The sequence below is a fragment of the Macaca mulatta genome, chromosome 3, assembly GCF_049350105.2.
Source record: "Macaca mulatta isolate MMU2019108-1 chromosome 3, T2T-MMU8v2.0, whole genome shotgun sequence".
NCBI classification, from domain to species: domain Eukaryota; kingdom Metazoa; phylum Chordata; class Mammalia; order Primates; family Cercopithecidae; genus Macaca; species Macaca mulatta.
The window spans coordinates 6,229,162-6,254,744 of record NC_133408.1 but is presented as its reverse complement, the minus strand read 5'-3'; the positions used below and the strand labels follow the sequence as shown (position 1 = coordinate 6,254,744).

Below are 25,583 nucleotides of genomic sequence, written 5' to 3'. Positions count from 1 at the left end.
TCATGCCACAGCGTCTTCTCTTTCTCCAGCAGCTAAACACACACCAGCCCCGAGATAAGCAAGATTCAAATGACTGCAGCTCATCCACCCACAGAGGCTGACTGACCCCGTTCCACAGCCATGGCCACAGCTCTGATTGGGCAGGAGACTGACTTCAGGAACCTCCTCCAGATAAGAGACCCCTGACTGTGGACTGGCTCTTGCTGGTTTGCAGAGGCTGCTCACTTCAGTGCCTTCCAGTCCCGAAAAGACATTTTTGACACTTAGGGCCTCATTGTGATACATTTAAATGTTAAGACTCCACCCCAGAATGAACACAGGAGGCATGTAACATGGATGTTCAATATGCATGCATCAGGACCACCTTCATGAATATTCATAGTTCCTCCTGTAACCTGCTGCATATGTATATTTAGCCAACCTATTCAGCATAGAGCTCCTTCCCCAACCCCTCCTCCTTCAAAGTGTCTATCTCTGGTCTTGCACAAAGGCACGCTTCCCAGACTGGAGGATGGCTGCCTTGCACCTTTATAAGAAGGTATTCTTTTCACCTTCCCAAATGTATAAATATTGTGTTGAGATTTTTTTTAAGTGAACACTGCTAAATGCTAAGCATTTGGTGGAAAACCACCACATTCCAGAATCAGGCAGCCAAGCCCATCCCCCCCACTCCCCTCCTCCCCGCCTGCCACCATCCACTTGGCAGTTGTGGTTTTCTCAAGAGTATCCACGTGTCTCTCAACATGTGTCTTTCTAGTAGGAGCCTGTGCAGCAATAGTGAAATGGCTCACACTCTCACACGTGCACACACAGCCGGAATAAATTGTATAATCAAGCTCCTCTTAGCTAAGTTCTGTAACATCTGTTTGTGTTAAGTGGTGCTCTTTGAAAATGATTTCCCCCTCCCTCCTTCATAAAAACAACCTTAATTTTAGATTGTGGAGAAATGGCGCATGGCAATTATTTTTGCTTTCTTCAACAAGATGTGTTTAAGTAAATGAGATTCATTTCTAGAACTGAAGCACTGAAAGAGCCTGATTAACAGAATCAGTGCCTACAATCATATGTAATAACTGTAGGCAAACAGCCCCGCGTGGCTGGGCTGCAGAGGCCACTGCTGCTGTGGGTTCGGCTTGCCGGCAGACTTCAGCAGATGGGCTGCTAATATAATTAGGAATCGTTGTGTTAAATGAGCCATTATTCAAATTATCTGCTAATTTTCCTATCTGTTAACCTGCTGAAAAAGAGAGAGTAATATCTGAGAAATCTCAGGCTGCTAATCACTAACTAGATGAATCACCCAGTTTTTCCCTTTAATGCAACATTTTACCTTATTGCAACAATTAGCAAATGGCTTTCTGTAGGGTTATTGCCCGATGCATCAACCGGAGATTAAGAAGGGACAGTGGGAGACGTCCACAGTCTGTTTAGGTTTCATCCAGGCGGCAGATTGGTGACTAGACCATGGCTTCTAGCCCAGGAGGCTCTTTGGCTTTCTCGACCACTGTTTTCTTGTTTATTTCATAGTCTCTGAGTTGAAGGATATTTGGCCTTTAGAAAGCTTCTCCTAGTCCATTTGGACTGCTATAACAAAATAACTTAGACTTGGTGGCTTATTGATGGCAGATATTTATTTCTTACAGTTTTGGAAGCTGGAAGTCCAAGACCCAGACACTGGCAGATTCAGGTCTAGTGAGGGCTTCGTGCTTCATAGAAACAGTGCCTTCTCTCTGTCTCCTTACATGGCAAAAGGGATGAGAGTGCACTCTCAGGTACTTCTGTAAGGGCACTAATCCTCTCTCTTAGGGCCCCACCCTCATGATCTAATTGCCTCCCAAAGGCCTTGCCTCCTAATATCAGTACATTGGGAATAAGGGTTCATCATACAAAGTTAGGGGTCAGGGCACAGACATTCAGACCACAGCAGAGCATAAGGTGAGGACTGTGTGAGTAAACTTCTCTCACTCTCCCTACCCTGAGACACTGGTAGGGGGCAGGGAAGTGAGGTAGGAAGGGAGAAGGAGGTCAGTACAGGGTGCACTCAGAGTGGGCTATTGCAGTGCACATCTGGGGCTCAACCCCACCAAGGGCTTCTGGGGGATGGCACAGAGACTACTCCAAATTGTTTGCCTGGGGAGTAGGGGAGCAAGGGTTTGAACCCACCAGCTGTTTATTTTTGGTCGAGGACTGCTCCCAGGGGCATTCACTCTCTGGCACATCAGACCTAACTTGGACACTAGATAATCTCACTCCTGAGGTCACAAAAGCTGAAGTTAGTGCCCAAGGAATACGGGTAGGCCACCAGCAATCTCTGCTGTCTTCTTGCTTCTAGCTTTGCTTATACTTGGACATTTAAGAGACAAGTTTGTGGTTATTTATATAGCAGCTGGGAAGTTGACTAAGTTTAGCCTGCCCTAGCCACGTCTAGAAAATCTAAATTAATTCTTTGCACACATGATTTAGGAGTTTGGCCTGTTGAACTTTCTCCAGCTACTTCCAACTTCTTGGCAGATTTGTTGACCTAATTGGCTTTCTCTCTGCTCCCAGGTAGGGCTCATGGACGTGCATCCGCATCTTGAGGAACAAGTGATTAGTGAACTCCTATTAGTTGTAGGCACTGTGGGGACCCTCGAAAAGAGACTAAGAAGAAGACCTTTGTTCTTAAGGAATTTACAAGCTCATTGAGAGGAAAGATAGGCAACTGGGAAGAAATTAGAGAACAATAAAAGTCACGAGACAACCCTGGACACCAAAAATCAGGGCATGAGCTGTCTGAGAGGAGTAAATCAGAGCTGCAGCTGGGAGGCCTTCTGGGGAATGCAGGACTTAGCCTGGATCTCAAAGGTAACCGCCTGTGTACGGTTTATCATTTACTCTCAGCCAACGGGCAGAAAGGGTGACAGGTGGCTTCTACTTGCATCAAAACAAAATAAGGAATATAAAACCTCACAAATCATGCCATTTTAAAAAATGAGTAAGCTGGCCGGGCGCAATGGTTCACACCTGTAATCGCAGCATTTTGGGAGGCTGAGGTGGGCAGATCATGAGGTCAGGAGTTAGAGAGCAGCCTGACCAACATGGTGAAACCCCGTCTCTACTAAAATACAAAAAAACTAGCCAGGCATAGTGGTGGGTGCCTGTAGTCCCAACTACTCGGGAGGCTGAGGCAGGAGAATGGCATGAACCTGGGAGGTGGAGGTTGCAGTGAGCTGAGATCGCGCTACTGCACTCCAGCCTGTAGACAGAGTGAGACTCCGTCTCGAAAAAAGAAAAGTAAGCTTTGTCCGGGCAGGGCCTGGCATGGGGAGAAAGTTTTGACTGTTTCCAAGAACAGTTCTAAAGGATTCTTCAGGAAGAATCCTTTAGAATCAAATTGCTCCAGAATCAGCCATTTTCCTTGTCCAGAGGTTTTAGTGCCACAGGATGCTGTGGACTGTGTGTCCCTGGTCACTAGGAGCTAAACTCAGTTTACTCAGTTTTCCCACCTTGCTGGCTAAAACTGCACGTGGAACTGGCGCTAGTGTTTATTTGCTCACTCGCCGTGAGCCAGCACTGTGAGAAGCATGTGTCACAGCATTTACTTCTCACAAGCACCCCACGAGAATGGTCATCGCCCCCTTTCCTAGAGGAGGGTGCAGAGAGGCCTGGGGAGAGGAACCCACCCAGGCACCGGCACATGAGTGGTGGAGGGAGATTGGACTCCAAGCCCTGCGTGCATTCAGTCGTTCTGCTCAGTGAAGTGTGGACAGAATTTGTTTGACGGGAGGGTAGAATTGTTCTCAAAGGGCTTGTGACATAGCAGGAAGATGTTTGTTCACATTCAGGACATGTCTAGTTCCCACCCCCTGTGACGTGTGCGTAATGGTCATCCCTGTTTTATCATTATTTTGTAAAATCTGATTATGCAGTTTTGGGTGGGGTTGCTGGAACTGGGGCATATTGTCAAGGAAGTCTATGCCAAAGACGAACAGTTTCCATTGTGGGGGCATAGAATTTTCACACATCTTCTGGAATAGATCATCTAAACTCTTTTACTCTCAGATTTTCTGTATAATTGGTAGGTGCTCAAGAGATTTGTTTTAGAAATGAACAAGCCACCTTCCTTTTGCCTGGAATGTGTGTTTCTCCCACTTGCTCTTCACTGCATGAATGTCTCTCTAACCTTGACTTTCATTTATTCATTCAACAACTGTTTAGTGAGCACCTACTATGCTCCCAGGCACTGTCTGAGGTACTGGTGACAAAGAGATGAGCCATTTAAGGGCAGGTCCTGGTGGACAGGCCATTCTCCTTACTGAACTCTGCACTCCGCAGGGGCCAGGACACAGGCACCATCATCTTTGCTACTCTCACCCCCTGCCCCGGGTTCAGTACATCAAGAACCCGCATTTGCCCTGCAAAGGCCCTTGAGGCCGCTGATGTTGGTGGCAGGGTTGGGGTAGTTAAAAGCCTACTGTCAGCTCTCATGGAGGGCACACTGTGCTGGGGGCTTTATCTGGAGAAGACAGACTCCTGTGTGACAGTGATGTGCCCAGCACAGGGGCACAGAAGCCTTGGGAACACCATGTAAAGTTAGAGGAAGAGGAATGGGGAGGGCAGAGATCAGAAGGAAGGACTGAGGGGGCAAACCAGGAGGGCACATTTCCAAAGCTTCACTGAGGGACTGGTCACTTGCGGCCAGCACTGCCTGCAGGCTGGACAGGTCAGGGGAGAGCTCGGAGGTGACCGTGGGCCTGGAGCATGGAGGTCATTGGTGAGCTTGGCCGGCCATGGAGAGCTGAGGCAGAAGCTCCATCTCTGCAGGTGGAGGAGAGAAAGGGAGAGAGGAATTGAGATGGGAAGTGGCCCACTGCTGGATGCTTGACTGTGAAGGGAGAAGGAACAGTAGCTGGACGGAGTGTGTTTTGGGTTTTGCCATTTTTAAGAAGGCGAGAAGAAATTAGCTACTCAGTTCCTGCAGTTCCACCTCCTTAGGTCTCTGGCGGCTTGGAACACAGACGGTTTTTAAGGGCAGGTCCTGGTGGACAGGCCGTTCTCCCTACTGGACTCTGTACTCCGCAGGAGCCAGGACACAGGCACCATCATCTTTGCTGCTCTCACCCCCCGCCCCAGGCTCAGCACAGCAAGGACCTGCATCTGCCCTGCAAAGGCCCTCGAGGCCGCTGATGTTGGCGGCAGGGTGGGAGTAGTTAAAAGCCAATAATTATCAGGGTAGAAGACTCCAGCTTCTGCTGGAAAACAGGTTTTTCTTAGTTGTGATTGTGTTCTGGAAAGACGGAATGTGAGTTCTATGGGAGGCTCCCTCGTATCAGGAAGGAAGCAGGGAACGGGGCGGGGACGTCAGGATCTCCCTGGGCCATTTCACATCTCCAAGGCATTCCTGTTTTCCTCGGTGGTAAAGCGGGGATCTGTCTATCGTATGAGCTTTTGAGTCTTTTTAAGTGATGCTTTGTTTGGAAGTTCAGAACATTCCCTGAATTTGAGAATATATATTTTCAATGACCTTTTATGTAGCTGGAGGGACACGGCCCAGCGCTAGGCTGGTGTGTGTGTGTGAACACATGCATACGTGCACGTGAGGTTGAACCCGAAGAGGCAGGAAATAATTTTGGAAATTCCTAGAATAAAGGAAGGGGCAGATTAAATTGCTGGCATGTGGCGTGAGGTGAGGAACCTGGAAGGAACCCACAGCCTGAGTGTTTGAATTTTCCATTGTTTCAGAGTGCCTCGTGTGAAATTTATAGAGCAGGTGGCATTACTGTTTTTTATCTCTGTGGTTGAGGCTACTTGCAAAAGTGGGTAATGGTCTTGGCTAGAATTCAACACGAGAAAGATCCATTTCCAGTGTCACCACGTAGAAAATGGTGTTGGCTTCTGTGGGCCGCTCAGACACATGATGTGATACACAGTCCAGAGCGTTTACTGTCCCCTGGAGACTCATCGCTTGCCTGACTTTGTGGCTGCCTTGTTTATTTGGGGTCATTTCTATCAGATCATATACTCTAGGAACTACCATAGTGGTGACCAGCTTTGCCGAGCCATGACTGAGTTGAACCTTCTTGAAAACCAGCTTTTGCTGGAACTGCCACGAAAGATATGGTTGTGCTGAATGCCTGGGCAATGAGAAGAAATCACCTGTGTGAAAGAATGCAGTCTGCACGTTGGTCTGACTTTCTCTGCATTTGTGTTCCCTGCCTCTGCAGAGGGGAGTGACATCCCTGAGAGGCAGGACCAGGTCTGGGCATGTGAGAAAGAGCTCCGGTCACGAGACGATGCAGAGGTTGCGGAGGAACTTCAGGTGGAGGGAAGCAGGGTGAAATGTCTCCCCCTGTCACTAGGGCTGCTGTGTGGAGGGCACGTCTTGTTCCTGTCTTGGCTCTGTCTAGTTATGCGGTCGCAGTCAGCATGGATGTGCATTGCCAGCCTGGCTGGCCGGGTGTTGGGTCTCCTGGGTTGCTGAGTGCAGAGTTACCAGCAAGACCCAGAAACAGTTATGAAACGGCTTCCACGATGGACAGTGGGCACAGGGAGGAAGGCTGATCTTGTTCAGAAATCTGTAGCTGTTCTTTTTTTTTTTTTCTTTGAGATGGAGTCTCGCTCTGTCGCCCAGGCTGCAGTGCAGTGGCATGATCTCAGCTCACTGCAAGCTCTGCCTCTCGGGTTCAAGCAATTCTCCTGCCTCAGCCTCCTGAGTAGCTGGGATTACAGGCGCGTGCCACCACACCAGGCTAATTTTTGTATTTTTAGTAGAGACGGGGTTTCACCATGTTGGTCAGGCTGGTCTCAAACTCTGATCTCGTGATCTGCCTGCCTTGACCTCCCAAAGTGCTGGGATTACAGGTGTGAGCCACTGCGCCCGGCCCAATCTATAGCTGTTCTTATCTGTGACTTTTAATGGCCAAGAAAACGTATTTCCTACTGTTGTACAATTAGTTATTTTTTTAGGGCGATTGATGTTTCTTGCCTAACATCCACACTGTCCTCTTCTCAAGGCCTAATATTCTCTGCTTTGCCTTGTAAAGGAATTATTTTTTGTGTTTTTTTCTGTCTCTCCTTTACCTCTTTACCCCTCTCCTTTCCCTGTTTACCCCCTTTTAGCCAAGCAACTTCAAAGTTCATCTCACCTCCAGCAAACATTTAAATCCCCAACACGGAGACAGTGGTGAAGACTCAGGGCCATGTGCCTTCCCTATGGCAGCTTTGGCGAGGTATCTGCTGGTTGAGCCTTGGTGCTTTCCAGCCTGGGTGCTGGACACGTCGTACTTTGGAGCCCCCTCCCAGTGATAGTTTAGGTCCCGGGCCTTGCTCTTTTCACATCAGCCATAGAAGTGGCTTTTGCTCTTGTGATAATCCTAAGCTAGCTGCAAAGAAAATGTCACAGAGCCAGCTCTGCAGGCAGCGAGGAGGCCTGGAGGCTGGCATGCCTTGAAGATGGACAGAGCAAGTAGAGACCCGGCCAGCAGCAAGTGAGCAGGAAGCCTGGGGACATGCCTCCGTGACACAGCCTGAGGGCTGCCAGCCCCTACCAGAAACTGGGAGAGACAAGAAGGGTCCTCCCCTGGAGCTTCTGTGGGAAGTGCAGCCCTGCCCACACCTGGATTTTGGACTTCTGGCCTCCACAACTGCAAGAAAATAAATGTATATTATCTCATGCCAACCAGTTCGTGGCTGTTTGTTAAGGCAGCCGTAGGAAATTAATGTAAAAGTGAGTCCCATTTTGCAGGAAACTTGAATCAGACCAACCAACGTTAAGATGTGTCAGTAAAACTATAGAATGATGGTTCTAATATAAACAATAAAACTATAGAACTTTGTGACTATGGAAAGAATTCTTCAGTATCCAAGGAGAAAAAGTCACGTGAATGAGGAAAAATAAGACATGCTTTAGTTTTCTCCACAAATACTCACTTTTGAAAGACACTAGAGAAAAAATATATATGTGTGTGTGTGTGTGTGTGTGTGTATAAAGTGTTAAGGAAAAAAAAATGTGACCCAAATGCATAAAACCCAGGCAGATCATTCTTCAAGTATAAAGGCCATGGAGAGGTGCTCACATGCATGAAAGCCCTTGGGGAAGATGGTGTCCAACTTTGGGGCCCATGGGAGGCTGAACAAAACCTAGCCATTGGAGAGCTGGGTGAAGTCAGGGACAGGAGGACTGGTAGGAAGGAGAGAACCTCTTGCCTTATAGAATGACTAAGCAACTGTGGGAAATATGGGTATCAAAAACAAATCTTGAAAATATATAAACAACAGTGTAACCTATGGAGAGGTTGGTGGGACTGAGATTCCTGGTGACACAGGTACATTCACCAACTCATCTTCCTTCATGGAAGGAAATTCTGACAGACAATAGATAAAAAATATTGGCAGGTAGGTAAAAAAGAAAGATGGTCGTGCATTATGTAAAATTACAGAAAAGCATATCATGAAAGTAAAAATAATGTTATAATCCAGCACTTCTTCCCATTGCTTCCTCTCCTAGAGCACCCCGTGTCCTTTCCAAACCTCTTGATTTTTTTTGAGATGGAGTCTTGCTCTCTTGCTAGGCTCGAGTACAGTGGTGCCATCTCGGCTCACTGCAACCTCCACCTCCCAGCTTCAAGCGACTCTCCTGCCTCAGCCTCCCAAGTAGCTGGGATTACAGATGCGCACTACCACGCCTGGCTAATTTTTGTATTTTCAGTAGAGATGAGGTTTCACTGTGTTAGCCAGGTTGGTCTCTATCTCCTGACCTCATGATCTGCCCGCCTCGGCCTCCGAAAGTGCTGGGATTATAGTCCTGAGCCACCGCGCCTGGTCACATCTTGATTTTTTTAGAAGTGTACGGAGTGGGGATCCCACAAATACCATTCTAAGTTGCTAAATCAAGAGAAGAGGTTAAGAGATATCACATAAAGTTATAAAGAAAATGACTGAAATAATTTAAAAATAGACGTAAAGCTTGCAGATCACCAGAACAATTACTAAATACCAGAAATCTGTATAGTAAAGATGAAAAGAATAAAAGAAGAAACATTATAGCAGACAGTGTCACATAGGAAGAGAGAGGATGAGGAAAAAGGTATATAACTGGATGCAAAATGATAAATTCATCTCTTAAAATAATTCAGTTTGGGGGAATGTTTAAAAGATGGTGCAGGGATTCTGACATGCCTGCCCCCTTTGAGAGTCAGGTTGTGGTGAGTTACTGATAGCTTTGTGTTTAGTATTTAAGAGCAGAAAGAGAGAGAACCCCACCCTTCAGGAATATCCGGTTCAACCAGACTGACCTAGAGACGGATCTCCTTCACTTACTTTGACCTGTTACCGACAATTTGATACATACAAGAATTACTCAGCCTCCAACAATTTATCTCCTGTAAAATCCATGTAAATGCAGATTTGTTTGGCGTCCTCTAAGTGGAAAAATCGCACACTTCCCTCTGCTCTGACACCGCAGTGATCAACACAGAAGACTTCCGGGACCAAGTGTGTGGGGATTTCTCCACACACAAACAATCGATCAGTTCTGCAACAGACACCAGCTGCGTGTCCTCTAATTTAGCTCAGTTCCTACACTGTCTGCCTGGGGATGGCGTCGGACCCCAGAGTGAGGGCCCAGTCCCCCAAGACTGCCCCCAACTTCCATGCTAGTCGCGAGCTCCGGGTCATTGTCTGTGCTTCTGATCGATCGGCTACAAATGGAAGATTTCCAGGACCCTATCCTTGGTTTGATTAATTTGCTAGATTTGCTCACAGAACTCAGGAAAACACGTACACCGGTTTATTTTAAAGGGCATTACAGAAGAGAGAGATGAAGAGATGTGTAGGGTGAGGTGTAGGGGGACGGTTTCAGAACTTCCGTGCCATCCCTGTACATGCCACCCTCCAGGAACCTCAGCTGTCTGGAAATTTAATGAACTGTGTTCTTTTGGGGTTTTGTGGAAGCTTCATTATGTAGACATGATTGATTAAGCCATTGGCCATTGGTGATCAGCTTAACCTTCAGCTCCTTCCCACTCCTGAAGGTTGGGGGCGGGGCTGAAAGTCCCAGTCCTCTAATCCTGCCTTGCTCTTTCCGGTGACCAGCCCCCATCCCGAAGCTACCTAGGGGCTGCCAGCCATCAGTCAACTCACAGCATACAAAAACACATCACTTTGGAGATCCCAGAGATTTTAGGAGTTGTATGCCAGGAAATGGGGATGGAATCAAATACGTATTTCACAATCTTTCATGCCCTTTTGTATGTTTATGAGAAATTAGGATTAAATCTAATCCAAATTGTGGCTTTGAAACTTGGGGGTGTTGAGCATCTAATATTTGGATGGAGAACCAGATAATAAATTATATAGAATAATATATATGTAAATATATTTTTGTATATGTGAGATTACATTCTATCTGAAATCTACCAAAACACCTCTGTAAAGGAGCAAGATCTTACATGTTTTCTAGGATCTGTGTATTTGTAAATAGAAATTGAGAATAGAGCATTCGTTTACTAAAACTAAGATGTTTAAAGTGACGTTTATAATCTCATTAGTTAGAGTGCCTTTGCTGGCTGGGTGTGGTGGCTCACGCCTGTAATCCCAGCATTTTGGGAGGCCAAGGTGGGTGGATCACTTGAGGTCAGGAGTTCAAGACCAGCCTGGGCAACATAGTGAGACTCCCTCTCAAAAAAAAAAGTATATTAAAAAAAAAAAAAAGCAGAGTGCCTTTGCCATTGTTTTAGATTCACTTCAAACCTTCATCCCCCAAATCTTTTTCTCTACCATTCCTACAAAGTTTTTGTGAACATGATCTTCATTGTTCGGGAGGGAATTCTCTAAAGTCACAAAGTAGATTTTCATTTGAGAAAACAGGGACGTCACCACAAGTTATAGCACTGCCCCTGGCAGATGCCCAGGATCGTCGTTCATTTCTCTCCACTATTTCCACGGCCTCCTGCAGGGGAAGGGGCATGGTACTTAGTAGATTAGGGAAGTAGGAGCCTGACTTTGTTTTTGCCAACAGCTCGAAAACCGTGTGTGCGGAACCTACACACGGCTGGTGTGTGTGCACAGACTGCATTATCCTTGCTTGTTTATTTTTTTGGAATCTGTTATCTTTGTACCAAGGGCAAAATGAGTGTCTTTGATTTCACCTTTGAGAATAATTTCGTTGTTGATTCCACAAATGTGTGAGTGTCTTCTGTGTGCCTGGCCCTGTTGGAGGCATGCATGGCAGACAGAGCAGCAAACAGCAAAAATCCCTGCCAGAGGGAGGCAGCAGGAGCTGCCGGGACCCTGTGAATGGTATGATTGCTCGTGGGGCCCAGGCGGTGGCTGAGTTGGTTACAAGCATGCGCTCGGAGTCTGACTCTGGGTTCCAGCCTCAGCTCTGCCACTTGCCCTTGTAGAGTTGGGGAGGTCAGCCTCTCTGCACCTCAGTGTTTCCATCTGTGACATGGAGTGATGACCGTGCTGCCCTTGGAGTGCTGTTATGAGGTTGAAAGAAACTAATGGATATAGGAAGTGCTGACAGCATTACCCAGCCCACTGCAGGCCGTGTTCAGTGTCTGCCATCACTGTTATGTGAGAGGCGTGGTGTTATGCCGGGGAAAGGGAATGGGAATGCACAGATCGGCAGGAGACTAGGAACAGCAGTTCTCCCAAAGGGCCGGCCAGGGTCAACTTCGCGGAGAAGGTGGTGTTGAAGGAAGCCTGGAAGGGAGCAATGGGCTGTGCCACGTGAACCTGGCTATCCTGGGGAGCAGCCCCCACCCCAGCAGGGTGGCCAGGGGGAAGGCCCTCCCTTTGGGGCACGTCTGGGGCATTCATGGAGTGGCCTGGTGGTCAGCGTGTCTTGGAGGAATGAGGTCAGGGTGTGGCGAGTGACTCGGCAGACCATGTGAGGACTTTGCCTGTTGCTCTGGGTGACATGAGAGCCGAGGGAGGTGGAGGGCTGGCTCCCTCTGACGTAACTGTAATAGGACTGTGGTGGCTGCTGGTTGGAAGTAGGCCTAGGAAGGAAGCAGGGACACCAACGAGGACAAGGAGGGGATGACAGTGGTGTGGACCCCCAGTCTCCTTGGAGGAGGTGAGGGGTGGGCAGGTGTGGGCCAGAACCTGAAGGCAGAGTCCTCTGGAACTCCTGGTGGCTGGATGTGGGGCGTGAGGGGAAGGAAGCCCTAGGGATCACCTCTGGCGTGGCCTGGCCAGACCTGATGGAGCTGCCGTCGACCAGGATGGCCAAGTCCATCAGAAGAGCAGGGGTAGGGGCAGCCGGAGCTCAGTTCGGTCTATGCCAGGCCTGAGATGATGTCCCATCTCAAGATGTTTCCTGGACCTGCTGTAACTAAGGACACAAACTGAGAGCTTAAAACAACACAAATGGGCCAGGTGCAGTGGCTCATGCCTGTAATCCCAGCGCTTTGGGAGGCCACGACGAGAGGATCACTTGAGCCCAGGAGTTCAAGACTAGCCTGGGCAACATAGTGAGACCCCTTCTACAAAAAATAAAAATAAATTAGCCAGGCGTGGTGGTACACGCCTGTGGTCCCAGCTACTTTGGAGGCTGAGGTGAGAGGATCCCTTGAACCCAGGAGTTTGAGGCTGTAGTGAGTCATGGTTGTGCCACTGTACTCCAGCCTGGGCGACAGAGTGAGACACTGTCTGAAAAAAAAAAAAAAAAAAAAAAGACCCAGGATTGTATTATTTCACAGTTCTAGAGGCAAGAAATCTGAAATCAAGGTGTTGGTGGGGCCATGCATCCTCTGAAACTCCAGGTGGAGCCATCCGTTCCTCTTCCAGCCCCTGGCCATGGTCCTCAGTCCTTGGTGTTCTTGTGTCACTCCCATCCCTATCTCTGCTGTCACTTGGCACCCCCCTGTGTGTCTGCTTTCCGTGCATTTTCCTCTGCCCAGAAGGACGCCTGTGATACTGGATTAGAGCTCACCCCCGTGGTCCTCACCTTCACTTGATTACCTCTGTGAAGACCTTTTTTCCAAATAAAGGCACATTCACAGGTGCAGGGATTAGGACTTCAGCATCTCTTTTTGGAAAACACATCTCAACCCATAAAAGATGACTATTAGCCAGCCGGGGGAGGTGTTGAATAGGTAGAACCCAGAGCGCATGCGCAGGCCTGGGCTGAGATGTAAGCCTGGGGATCGTCGACACGCGGATGGCATTTGAAGCCTCGAGACTCAGTGGGAACACCAAGGGTGTGAGTGGATGGATCCCAGAAGTGATTCCTGAGCTGAGCCCTGGGAAAGTTCAGCAGGTCGGGGAGATGAGAAGCACCCAACAGTGAAACTAATGTGAGGAGTCAGGGAAGGAGGAAGTCAGAAAAGTGTGGGGCCCAGGATCCAGAGTGAAGAATGTTTCCGGGAAGAGGGAGCGAGACTGAATCAGATCCTGCCGACAGGTCATCTCAGAGGCAAACGCTGGACCCAGCTAAACTGAGGTCCTTGGCAAAATTATTCTATAATTGTTGCTAAGATAATCCTAGGCAAAAACTTGCCTATTTTGCCTTTTCTTTTCTTTTCTTTCTTTTTTTTTTTTTTTTTTTTGAGATAGAGTATCATTCTGCCACCCAGGCTGGAATGAGGTGGTGCGATCTAGGCTCACTGCAAGCTCCGCCTCCTGGGTTCAAGCAATTCTCCTGCCTCAGCCTCCCGAGTAGCTGGGACTACAGGCATGTGCCACCACGTTTGGCTAATTTTTTGTATTTTGAATAGAGATGGGGTTTCACTATTTAGCCAGGATGGTCTCGGTCTCCTGACCTCGTGATCCGCCTGCCTCGGCCTCCCATAGTGCTGAGATTACAGGCGAGCCACCGCACCTGGCCTATTTTGATTTCTTTAGTCCATAGCTTTTTAAACTTGTTTTTCAACCTTTTGGGCTATATCTATGTGGCCTGTGTTTATTTCTAAAAGGTGTGTTCATTCTGTAACAATTGGGCATGTATCTGGACTTGGGATAGATGCTGGGCATAAAATGATGAGTAACATACACACCTGCCCTGAGACATGGTTCACTGGGGAAGATGAGTGAGGCAACGGGATACAGGGCAACAGCCCAATAGCATTGGTCCCTAGGGGACTGCAGATTAAAACCACGGTGAGGTACCATTCCACACCCATTAGTATGGTTCACACTGAAAAGACCAACACCACCAAATTTGGGGGCGGATACAGAGTAAATACACCAAATGGCCCATGGATCCATCGCTCATGGGAATATTACCTGGTAGACCCACATTGCAGACCTGTTCAGCAGTTTTCTTTAAAACGTTAAAAATGTGTCTAGTCAGCCGGGCGCGGTGGCTCATGCCTGTAATCCCTGCACTTTGGGAGGTCGAGGCAGGCAGATCATGAGGTCAGGAGATCGAGACCATCTTGGCTAACACGGTGAAACTCCGTCTCTACTAAAAATACAAAAAACTAGCCGGGCGTGGTGGCGGGCGCCTGTAGTCCCAGCTACTCAGGAGACTGAGGCAGGAGAATGGCGTGAACCTGGGAGGCGGAGCTTGCAGTGAGCTGAGATGGTGCTACTGTACTCCAGCCTGGGCGACAGAGTGAGACTCTGTCTCAAAAAAAAAAAAAAAAAAAAAAGTGTCTAGTCTATGATCCAAAAAGTTTCACTCCTAGGTATTTACCCAAGAGAAATGAAAATATATGTCTGCAAAAAGACCTATACAGTGTGTCCATAGCTGTCTTATTCATAGTAGCCTCAAACTGGACACAACTCAAGGGCGCATCAAAAGCAGAGGCAAATTATCGTGTGTCCCTGCACAGTGAAGAGAAACAAAGGGCTGATGCAACATGAGGATGTCTCAGAGACAAGCTGCACTTAAGAAACCATGCTAAAAAACAAACACACAGAAACCCGCATCATGACATTTATAGAATGTTCAAGAACTGATGAAACCAGTCCACGGTCACAAAAGCCAGAAAGTGGTTGCTTCTGGGGACCAGAAGGGAAAGGGGCATAAAGGGACCTTTTGAGGTGAATAGAAATTTCTGCATCTTGGTTTGGGACACATGCCAGAACTCACCAGGCGAACATTTAAGATCTTGCATTTTTATTATACACAAACTATATCTCAAATAACCTAAAAAACGATGCTTGTGACAGGTGTTCCCAGGTTCCATGCAGGGAGGTGAGGGGCCACCACCTGCCATGAGGAGGCTGGGAGGCATCCTGGGGAGGGGAGGCCATGTTGGATCGGGGTTTCCAGGCGAGATTTGGAATAGCAAGGGGAGGGTGAGCCCAGTGGAGGGCTAAACCTGGCCAAAAGCCTGGAGATAAGAAAGAGCTCAGCCTTGGTTTCAAGCACCAACGGCCTAAAAAGGAAACCCAGTTATTTAACAGAATCCATTCTCTTTGAAGGCTCAGTGTGTATCTGAGACAAGACCATTTTCCCCTCTCCAGTGCAAGCTTCTTCATGGACTTTGTTCAGATTTCAATTTTATAATAGCTTTTTGTATTCCCCTCATCAGTATACTTTTTTTTGTTCCAACTGATGAATTATTCTTGGTACTTAGTTTTAAAAAAATTATTCAAGAGTATTGCCTTATTAAAATAACTTGATGCTTTCTTTTTTTCTTTCTCTCCTTGAAACATAAAAGCTACAGATTCTCGTTGACACTGGAAGCAGTAACTTTGCCGTGGCGGGAGCCCCGCACTCCTACATAGACACGTACTTTGACACAGAGAGGTAAGCGCTGGCCCCTTGGCTGGTGTGCTGGGCTGGGGTACTGCATGATCCACATGCTTCAAAATGCAGCAGAGCATAACAGCCAGAAAGCTGTTTCATTTTAAGGGGGATACTGATACAGATGTGTATGTACATGTGCGTGTACATACATGTGGACATGTGTATGCATATGTGCATGTTCATTCCATCCTCAAATTCACAGCAGGGGTCTCCTGATAGCCTTCACGCATCTACGTGAGATTCGTTTTCTAAAAATCCAAGTCAAACACAACTCCTGTAGTTATCCAAGTCACAGGGAGCTTGTGGCCCTTTGGTGGTTATTGCAGCAGCTTTAGTTCTGCAGTGGAGGTGGGCTGGAGCAGGGGACAGGTCTTGGGGGTCTGTGAGGCCACTCTGGCCAAGGGTGTGGGGTCGCTTCCTCGGCTGAAGGGATACACGGAAACCCCCCTTCACATAGTTCAGTAGGGGTTAAGGTGTGGTTCCTGGAAGCCGTTTCTGTGGGTTGGTTTGCAACACTCATTTGGAAGAGTGAGTTTTGTGAGCACAAAGTATTAAGGGCCAAGACTGAGGCTGCACATGAACAATTATGGGGTGGAGTTGAGAAAAAAAAGTGGAGCCAGATGGAGGTCTCTGGAATAGAACAAGTTCTGTCCATGCAGGCTTCAGAGCAGCCCTGGGTGGGGTTTGGGGAGGCCCCCAGTGGCCTGTGGCAGCCTTCAGCTCTGCAGGAGCCCATGGGGTCTAGAGTCACCGCCCTCTGAACTGGAAGCTGCTCAAATGCTGTGCATGTTTTGATGTCACAACTATTTTTACGATCCTGAAATTTAAACTCAACAGACAGAACAGGTAAGCTGACGTGCTGGTTCGTTTTTTAGGGTCATGAATCATCGAGGGTCTCGGTAACTGTCATATTGGGTTTCCCTACTGTAAATTCTTTTCCTGACTTCCCTTTCTCACTTTCCTTATCCTTAGTGCTTTGTTCCAGGGAATAAAGGCCAGCTCTAGTGGGGGACAAAAGGAGGGGGAAGAATAGCTGAAGTCTTCTGAAAATGCCAGGCAATTTAATAAAGCGAGATGATTTGCCGTGTATGAAAGAAAGCATAGAGGAAACCCTGTATATCTATTCTACCTACGCCACATCCTGGGCTCCACTTTGGTGCCATAAATGACGGGGCCTCCTACCCGTATGGCTACAGCTGCATGCTGGGGAGAGGGCTATGGTGGCCAGTGCTCTGTGAGGCTTCAGAAAAATGTGGCTGGCCCCTCCCTCAAGGAACTGATAGCTTGGTTTATGGTTTCATGTGTTGGTAAGCTTCCTTCATTGATATTCCCGGATATAACACCTGCCTGTGATCAGTATGTGCCCAGCTGTTGCTATAACCACAAACGTGTGTAGAAGTAGTGGTGGTGTTTCTCTCCGTGTGTGCAGCAGAGGCTTGGTTTACGATGGCTTGTGCTGCCCCTTCCCACTCAGATCTGTGATTCATCCAAGTCCTCAGTCCCCAAACAGCCCTCACCTCCAACTGTTCATTCTGGACTACTTCATCATGGAACAGGACTTGGAGTTGGTCCAAACCTCTCATTTTGATTTCTGCAGCACAGGAGGTCGGGGAGACAGGGGACTTGCCCAAATTCAATCATTGAAACCAGCAGTCCCCAAACCTTCAGCCAACACCCGCTTTTTATAACAAGTGCTTTGTCATTCCCTGAAGTGACTGCAAAAGTCATATGACTTATCTACATACACCGCTCAAAGTGCCCTGACGTAATGTGGGGGGAATACAAGGGAAGTAATGTATAACCAGGTAATCAGAACCTCAATGCATGAACACCCTGGCTCCGTGGTGCTAGGAGATCATGCAATAGGTGGATGCTGGAGGTGAGTTAACATCACTGTGGACATGTACACCCAGTGTAGACTGATCAAGGCAGGCTGACTTAGACTCACCCACCCCAAGCTGCTCAGTTTGCTGTCTTAGTCTGTTGCGCTACTATAAAAGAATACCCAAGGCTGGGTAATTTACAAAGAACAAAGGTTTATTTGCCTCATGGTTCTGCAGGCTGTACAGGAAGCATGGCGTCAGGATCTCATGCTGCTTCTAGTCATGGTGGAAAGCGAAGCAGAGCCAGTGTGCAGAGATCACATGGGAGAGAGGAAGCAAGGGTAGGGGAAGGACGTGCCAGGCTTTTTTTTTAAACAATCAATCAGCCCTCCCTGGAGCTAACAGAGTGAGACCTCAGTCATTATTATGGGCAAGGCACAAAGCCATTCTTGAGAGATCTGACCTCAGCACCTAAACACTTTCCACCAGGCCCCACTTCCTATACTGGGGATCAAATTTCAACATGAGAATTGGAGGGGACAGATATCCAAACTCTATCAGTTGCTGATATGATTTTCCAAAATGGAAAATAATCTTAGGAAAGTTCCAAGTAAAACGAACAGAAAGAGAATCAGCTTCCCTGGATTTCCATAGTAGCGAATATGCAATATATACTAAACCTATGTAGAAAAGGTTTTGTGCACATATGAATGGGAGGTGCATTCTGTGCTCAGATGATCCAGCAGATTTCACCCATGCAGATGCCCAGAGCAACTTTGGAAAGTGGTGTGGGATGGGAACAATGCTTCATTTTGCATGACCATCCTTCACATTCCAGGATAACCAGCATGCTTATCAAATACACCCCTAGAGTTTCCAAAACTTACCCTAGGGGACAGGACCTTCCTCTCTGAGAACCACTTATCTGAATGGTCCCTGATGGTCCCAGCCCTGTATTGTTTCCACTGCAGGGCTCTAGTCTGTGTGGCACGTTTTCCACATTTCCCCCTGACTGGGGCTCAGCACATAGGGGCAGAACCAACACACGTGGAGCTTGCATTTTCTCATTTAGCAGTTCTTTTCCCCTTAGGATAGGTTTTTCTCTCATCATCTGTAGATGCAAGATACAGTAGAAAACAGTAAAGCACAGTAAAGTCAAGGTTAGGGTGATATGGATAATTACTTTCCAGATTTAAAGGGAACCATGCAAGTCAAGCCCTATGGATGGCTACTTTTTTCATGGCAGGTAAATAGCAGTTCTGTGGCAGCTGCTCATAGCCAGAGTCCATCAAGGTCAAAGTATGCTTCTCAATCCACACATCCTTTCGCTATGCAGATGCAATTGTTGAAACCTTCAAGGGTAAATAATACTCCACATCATGAAGACTATGTGCAATATTTCATCAACCGTAGACAGCCCAGCATCTTTCTCGGCTCCCTTCAACTGTGTTCAGTGTTTGGTTGAGCTGTGGTTCTCTTTCAGGCTACCATGGGACACATCTGTCTTACTTACCTGCTAGCCCTGTTTGGTGTATTCAGGTGGATTTTGTACCCATCACCAGGTTTGCATTCAAATGGCAGATGGTTCCTGTTTTTCATCCTTTGGGCATCTGTAGTCCGTATGCATTTGATGAATATGAAAACTCCTGGGATCATCCAGAACTCCTTTGATGACTAAGCCTTCCCTCCTGCTAATCTCACAAGATAATTCAGGATTCCTTGCCACCATTCTGACCACTCAAGGTCCTGATCTGTTTCTCCTTTTGTGGGTAAATAAAAAGAGAAATAACAGAACATACCAGTGTCTAGGGAAAGCCCCTCAATGGTCGGTTTCACCCCATTGCCACTTCCACCATTCAAATTCAGCGTACCTTCCTTATTCGCGAGTACTGCAGAGACTGACTTATTACGTATAACACATTGCTCACCTTTTGGGTCTCTACCCTGGTACCGCCTTTCTTTTCGAGAGACCATTCTTCAGCAGAACTGTAAGGTTTCTTCTTGGCTGAATCAGAGATGATGCATCTCACTTCTGAGTTTGAGGTGAGTTCTGTTCCTTCAACTACATCCCTGCTACCATGCTTGCTTCGCAAGTTAAATACTTTCTTAGATTGATATTAACCTTGTTTCCTTTTATCTGCTTTTTACATGTTTTATTATGGTTGATATGCTTTATGATTGAAAGACATGAATATTTTCTTTCAATGTCAGTTATGTATAATTAATTTGTCTAATGTTTTCATCTAACTTTAGAGTTGGCCTAAGTTATACTTTCAACCATTGTATTTGATGGGAGCCAAGAGACCATCCTTTTGCCTTCTCAATTTTTGACAAAGGTTTCTTTTCTGAGCTGCAGCTCTCTGCCCTGTGATGTGTCTGTATTTGCTTGTGCTTCTGATCTCTCTTAGTTATAATAAGGTTCTGGTTGGGTTTGTCCGCCTCTGATTCACGTCCTGTCTTTGGATATTCAGGTCTAATGCTTCCTGAAACATGTTACAGTAATTGGAGTTTTGGCGTGGGGTTCTTTGACAAGATCTCTTTGATTTATGGAATGAGATGTCAGGCTACCATTAGTCATTTGTGAGCTCGTCTTTATCAGAATCCATCTTTTCATGGTGGTGAATGTTCCAGTGAGTTACTATAGAGCAAAAAAGAAGAAAAGAAAAGATCATGCATTTTTTAAATGTACATCTTTTTTAGCCAATAAAATCTCACCTCCAGCTAGCTGGCTTGAAAAGTGATCCAGTATACTCATCCCTTGACCCTCCATGAATCTATTCAGGAAATTAAGTATATTTCCATTAAAATGTCTCCTTACTTCTGTACTATATCCGGGGTGAAGCTCACAGAGCAAGAGACCAATGTATTTTCCTCAACTAATGCTTGTAAGTGGAATTAGGGACTTCTTTTAGAAGGCTAAACTGGATACAGATCAAATGGCTTTCCGTTGAATGAGGACAGATATTTTTACCTGATTATTGAGATCATTTCTCAAGCGTGTCCATCATTTGCCTGATAGAAGGGCACTTGCCATTTTGGAGCCTGTGAGCATTTAACATTATTGAGGATGTTGATGAAACACCAGGCTGAGCAGGCTGAGCTGACCCTGAACCTCAGGGTCTCATGCATTCAGGTCTGGTGACTTCCAGAATCACAGAAGATTAAGAGGGGCATCTGGTAACCTGGGCCAGGACAGTAAGCCCACTGGTAGATTTCTGACCCTGAGAGCCCCAGGGAGGTCCTGAGCAGAGTTCTTTAGGAGACTCAGCATTTCCTGGGTCAAGTGGCTTAGGAGAACCAGAACTGACCCAAGGATTGAACTCTAGAATTCTCCACATCCACCTTCTCTTTTCGTGTTCTCTGCAAACAACAGCAGGTTTCTTTTGAAATAGTAAAATGTTCTGCAGCTCTTTTCCCCTCAGTTCAGTTGATTTCACTTTTTAATCCTGCATTCCCTGAGCACTCTTATCAGAGGTAGAACATCTTCTGAGTTTGGTTCAAAGTGTTTATTTTACTGTGAGCGGGCTTTTTCCTGGCCTCCCACATCCCTGATTGATTGCTGTTTCTGAGCACCCGGAATGGACATTGCCAAGGAGAAGCCCATCCAGGTTTCTTGCTCCATGCATTTAATTATTGTGCAGAGCAATTGAGAGCCAAAGTATTTTAGTCCCAAGAGGTGGGGTGCTAGAAAATGAAGATGAAGACGTATTTTTTATTTAAAGTGCTGGAAACTCTATGCTACTAATAACCCCTAGAGTCACTTGTGATTCTTCTGTGGGGTTTTACTCAGAGGTTTAGTTCAAGGAACCCAGAGAATATGAATATGAACCGAGAATTACCTTTTTTTTTTTTTTTTAACATTATCTTGGACTGTGCTTTCTTCAAGGCTAGGCACAAGTCACATGTGGCTATTTTAATGAATGTTAAATAAAATAGAAGTTAAGTCTTTCAGTTGCACTATAATCACATTTCAAGTGTTCATTAGTCACAAGCTGGCCAGCTTATTGGGCAGCGTAGACAGAATATTTCTGTCATCACAGGAGGTTCTGTTGGACAGAGCTAGTGCAGGGCAGAGAGGAACTCTTGCCTTTTAGACACCGGTTGCACAAGAGCTTGAAGCGTCACCACCTCTCCTTGACCTCCTTAGCCAAGTCACCCCACACACATTGGCTCCTTTCCATGGGGTGTTTGGACTTTAGAATGAGGCAGCATTAGATTCAGTAAGAGTAGCTCTATAGGAGCTTTTTCCAGAAACAAACAAACAGAAAATCCTGATGATTTGCTTTGGGTGCAAATCTCACGTTGAAATATGATTCTCAGTGTTGGACCTGGGGCCTCAGGGGAGGCGTTTGGGTCAAGGGGGCAGATGCCTCATGAATGACTTGTTGCCCTCATCAAGGCAATGAGTGAGTTCTCGCTCCTTTAGTTCACATGAGAGCTGGTTGTTTAAAGGAGCCGCGCACCTCCTCCTCTCTCTCTTGCCCCAGCTCTCACCATGTGATGTACTGTGTCTGCCTTTGCCCTCTACCTTGAGTGGAAGCTTCCTGAGGCCTCACCAGAAGCAGATGCCAGCACCATGCTTTGTGCACAGCCTGCAGAACCATAAGCTAAAATCATACCTCTTTTCTTTATGAATTATTCAGCCTTAAGTGTTCCTTTATAGCAGTGCAAACATGGCCTAACAGACTTGAATTTTCTAATAATAACTCATAGACTGAAGAAAGGTAGCAAATGATTAGATAATTATAATAATAGCAGCTATTTTGTGGCATATCTCCTGTGTTCCAAGCTTTTGTTCTACATGCTTTACAGTATTAACTCTTTTAATCTGTGTAATTAACTTCATGAGGGATGGTATTATATTATCGCCATTTTTTAGTTGAGGAAACTGAGGCATAAAGAGAGTAAATAACTTGGCCCTGGGTCACACAGCTAATAAAGTATTGAACTCATATTTGAACCCAGGCAGTATAACTCCAGCTGCCTCTTGTCTCTCTGGAAATGACACCAAAATATCCAGAGTACTCCCTCTAAGGGGACCAGCAGCCTGGGCAGGAAACCAGAGAAGATACACTAAATAGATATGCCGGCTGGTTCAGGTTCTTACTAACACTACAAATTCTATGGAGTTTTCTATAGCCTGGACAGAGTAAAACTAAATTTTTCAAAAGGAAGTCATAGCACTTTAAACTGTTTAGGAAAGATACAATTACTCTACCAGGGCCAGGCAAGGTGCCTCACACCTGTAATCCCAGCACTGTGGGAGGCTGAAGCAGGTGGATCACCTGAGTTCAGGAGTTTGAGACCAGCCTGACCAACATGGTGAAACCTTATATCTACTAAAAATACAAAAATTAGTTGGGCATAGTGGCATGTGCCTGTAATCCCAGCTATTAGGGAGGCTGGGGCAGGAGAATTGCTTGAATCCAGGGGGCGGAGGTTGCAGTGAGCCAAGATGGCACCATTGCACTCCAGCCTGGGTGACATAGTGAGACTCCATCTCAACAACAACAACAACAACAACAACAAACAGTTAGTTATTCTACCATGCCGGGAGGTATGGTTTGGCTGTGACCCCACTCAAATCTCATCTTGAATTGTAGCTCCCATAATTATCATGTATTGTGGGAAGGACCCCGTGGGAGATAATTGAATCAAGGGGGTGGTCTTTGCCCGTACGCTGTCTCATGGTAGTGAATAAGTCTCACAAGATCTGATGGTTTGATAAGGGGAAACCCCTTTCAGTTGGCTTTCATTTCTCTCTTCCCTTCGCCATGTAAGACGTGCCTTTCACCTTCTACCATGATTGTGAGGACTCCCCAGCCACATAGAATTGTGAGCCCATTTAACTTCTTTTCCTTTATAAATTACCCACCCAGTCTTGGGTATGCGTTTATCAGCAGTGTAAAAACGGACTAATACACCAGGGGTTGGCAAAGGCTAGCCCATGAGCCAAATATGACCTGCTGCCTGTTTTAGGAAATAAAGTTTTATCAGAACACAGCCATGCAAGTTTACTTACACATTGTGGCCGCTTCCACATTACGTTTGAGAGCTGGGTAGTTATCACAGAGATCCTATGGCCTACAAACCTAAAACATCTATTATTTGTTTCTTTATGGAAAAAAATTGCCAACCTCTGTACTAGATCGTATTCTCCAAGCATTTCAAGATAGTCTTAGTGTATTTCTGAACTTGAGGAATGAACCCAAATTGTCAAAATGGACTGAATAATTTAGTATTTTTATTGCTATTCAACATAAACGTGTGCATCCCCTCATGTGGCAGGCACATCTGAATTTATATTGGCACTAAAGCTTGGCATTCCACCAATCTTCAGATACCCTTTTTCAAAGACCTGACTGCACGTTACCTGGGTAATTTCTGATGGATCCCTTAGTGCTCTAAGGTCCCTTTGTGGTCACTTTTCTGTTTCTGTGCCTGCCCATTGTTGGGAGATTTGCGCACAGAAAACATTCACTGAATGCCTCTTATACTTTATGATCATGGTGGAGTGAACCAAGACAGTAGGCAAATGTTAAAATCAAACCATCTTTAGATTCTGTACCCCATTTTGAAGTTACAATCAGCTGTTTCCCCAAAATCTGTTTGCTAGACCTTCGTAAAATCACATTTTTCCTGATTATAAAACTTATATATGCAAAAAATGTGGAGGTACCTAACCACAAGAATAGGAGTCCCCCCACCCCCAATCCTGCCACCTCAGCTAGCCACTGTTAATATTTGAGTGTAATAAATAGTTTTGAAGGAGATTCTGTCTCTTTGACGTATTTTTCTTTTAACTTTTTCTCTACATCATTTAAAATTTCTTAGAAAAAGAAACATTTTTTTCTTTGGCACATAATAGTGCATCATATGGATATGCTGTAATTTACTGAACTGTTTCCTTGTTACTGAGCATTTGGATGGTTTCCAGCTGTTTGCTGTTATGCATAAAACATCATGACCATCTTGGCACATGAACCTCTGTCTGCTTCCTGGGTGTCTCCTTAGGGTCAGAGTCTCAGAAGTGCAGTTACTGAATTAAAGATAGTTAATATTTTTAACACTTATTAGATATACCAAGAATGAATTAATGAATTAAAGGCCAGATATGGTGGCTCATGCCTGGAATCCCAGCACTTTGGGAGGCTAAGGCAGGAGGATTGCTTGAGCCCAGGAGTTTGAGACCAACTTGGGCAACATAATGAGACCTCGTCTCTGCAAAAAAAAGAAAGAAAAATATTAGCCGGGCTTGTTGGTGTGCACCTCTAGTGCCAGTTACTCAGTAGGCAGAGGCGGGAGGATCTCCTGAGTCCAAGAGTTCAAGGCTGCAGTGAGCCATGATTGTGCTATGGCACTCCAGCCTGGATGACAGAGCAAGACCTTATCTTTAAAAGAAATAATAAATGAATGAATGAATGAATGAATGAATGAATGAATGAATGAATGATCATGTCATCTCCGAACTTCTTTACTGACCTTAAGCAAGACTGCGCTAGTTCATGTAATCCCACGACAAAGACTTATTAACATGTGTTAATGTTCGCAGACTGATTATTAAAACAGAGTGAAATCAAGCCTGCAGGTGAGCAGGATCGCTTCAGGGTGATTTGATATTTAGCTTAGGATGGTGATCATTTTCTTAGGAGGAGCGTGGTTTGAGTTCACAGACATTTGCCTAGAGATGTTTCTCAGGTTCCGTCCTATATTCCAGCAGTTTTCAAACTCAAATGGGCGTAGGAATGACCTTGCAGGGTGGGACACCCCAGGGCCTCGACACCTGCTGTCCTATCTCCACAATGCGCTGCCCCCAGAGAGCCCCAGGTCTCACTGTCTTCATTCAGGTCTCATGCAAACATGGCCGAATCCAAGAGTTCTCTCCGACTGCTGGGTCACTTGAGGTCCCCTTGCCTGCTTTGTTCCCCGGGTGGCTCTCATTCCCCGTAACCACCATTCCCGCATGCATTGTCTCCCCTCACTGCAGCCTAAACTGAGCAGGCAGGACTTTTCTCTGATCTTGTGAGTGTTGTTCTGCGTCAGTAGCTCTCACCCCCAGGGCCACGTGAGTGTCA

General features: G+C 46.3%; 1 protein-coding gene across 3 annotated transcripts in view; it reads left to right on the top strand.

Moving 5' to 3' along the window:
• Nucleotides 1-25,583, top strand: part of BACE2 (beta-secretase 2) — a 111,353-nt gene that overhangs the window by 45,488 nt on the left and 40,282 nt on the right. For all 3 annotated transcript variants that reach the window (XM_015132851.3, XM_015132852.3, XM_077995733.1), the window contains exon 2: nt 15,597-15,685. In XM_015132851.3, the coding sequence (XP_014988337.2) occupies nt 15,597-15,685 (89 nt within the window). The remainder of the gene's footprint in view (nt 1-15,596; nt 15,686-25,583) is intronic.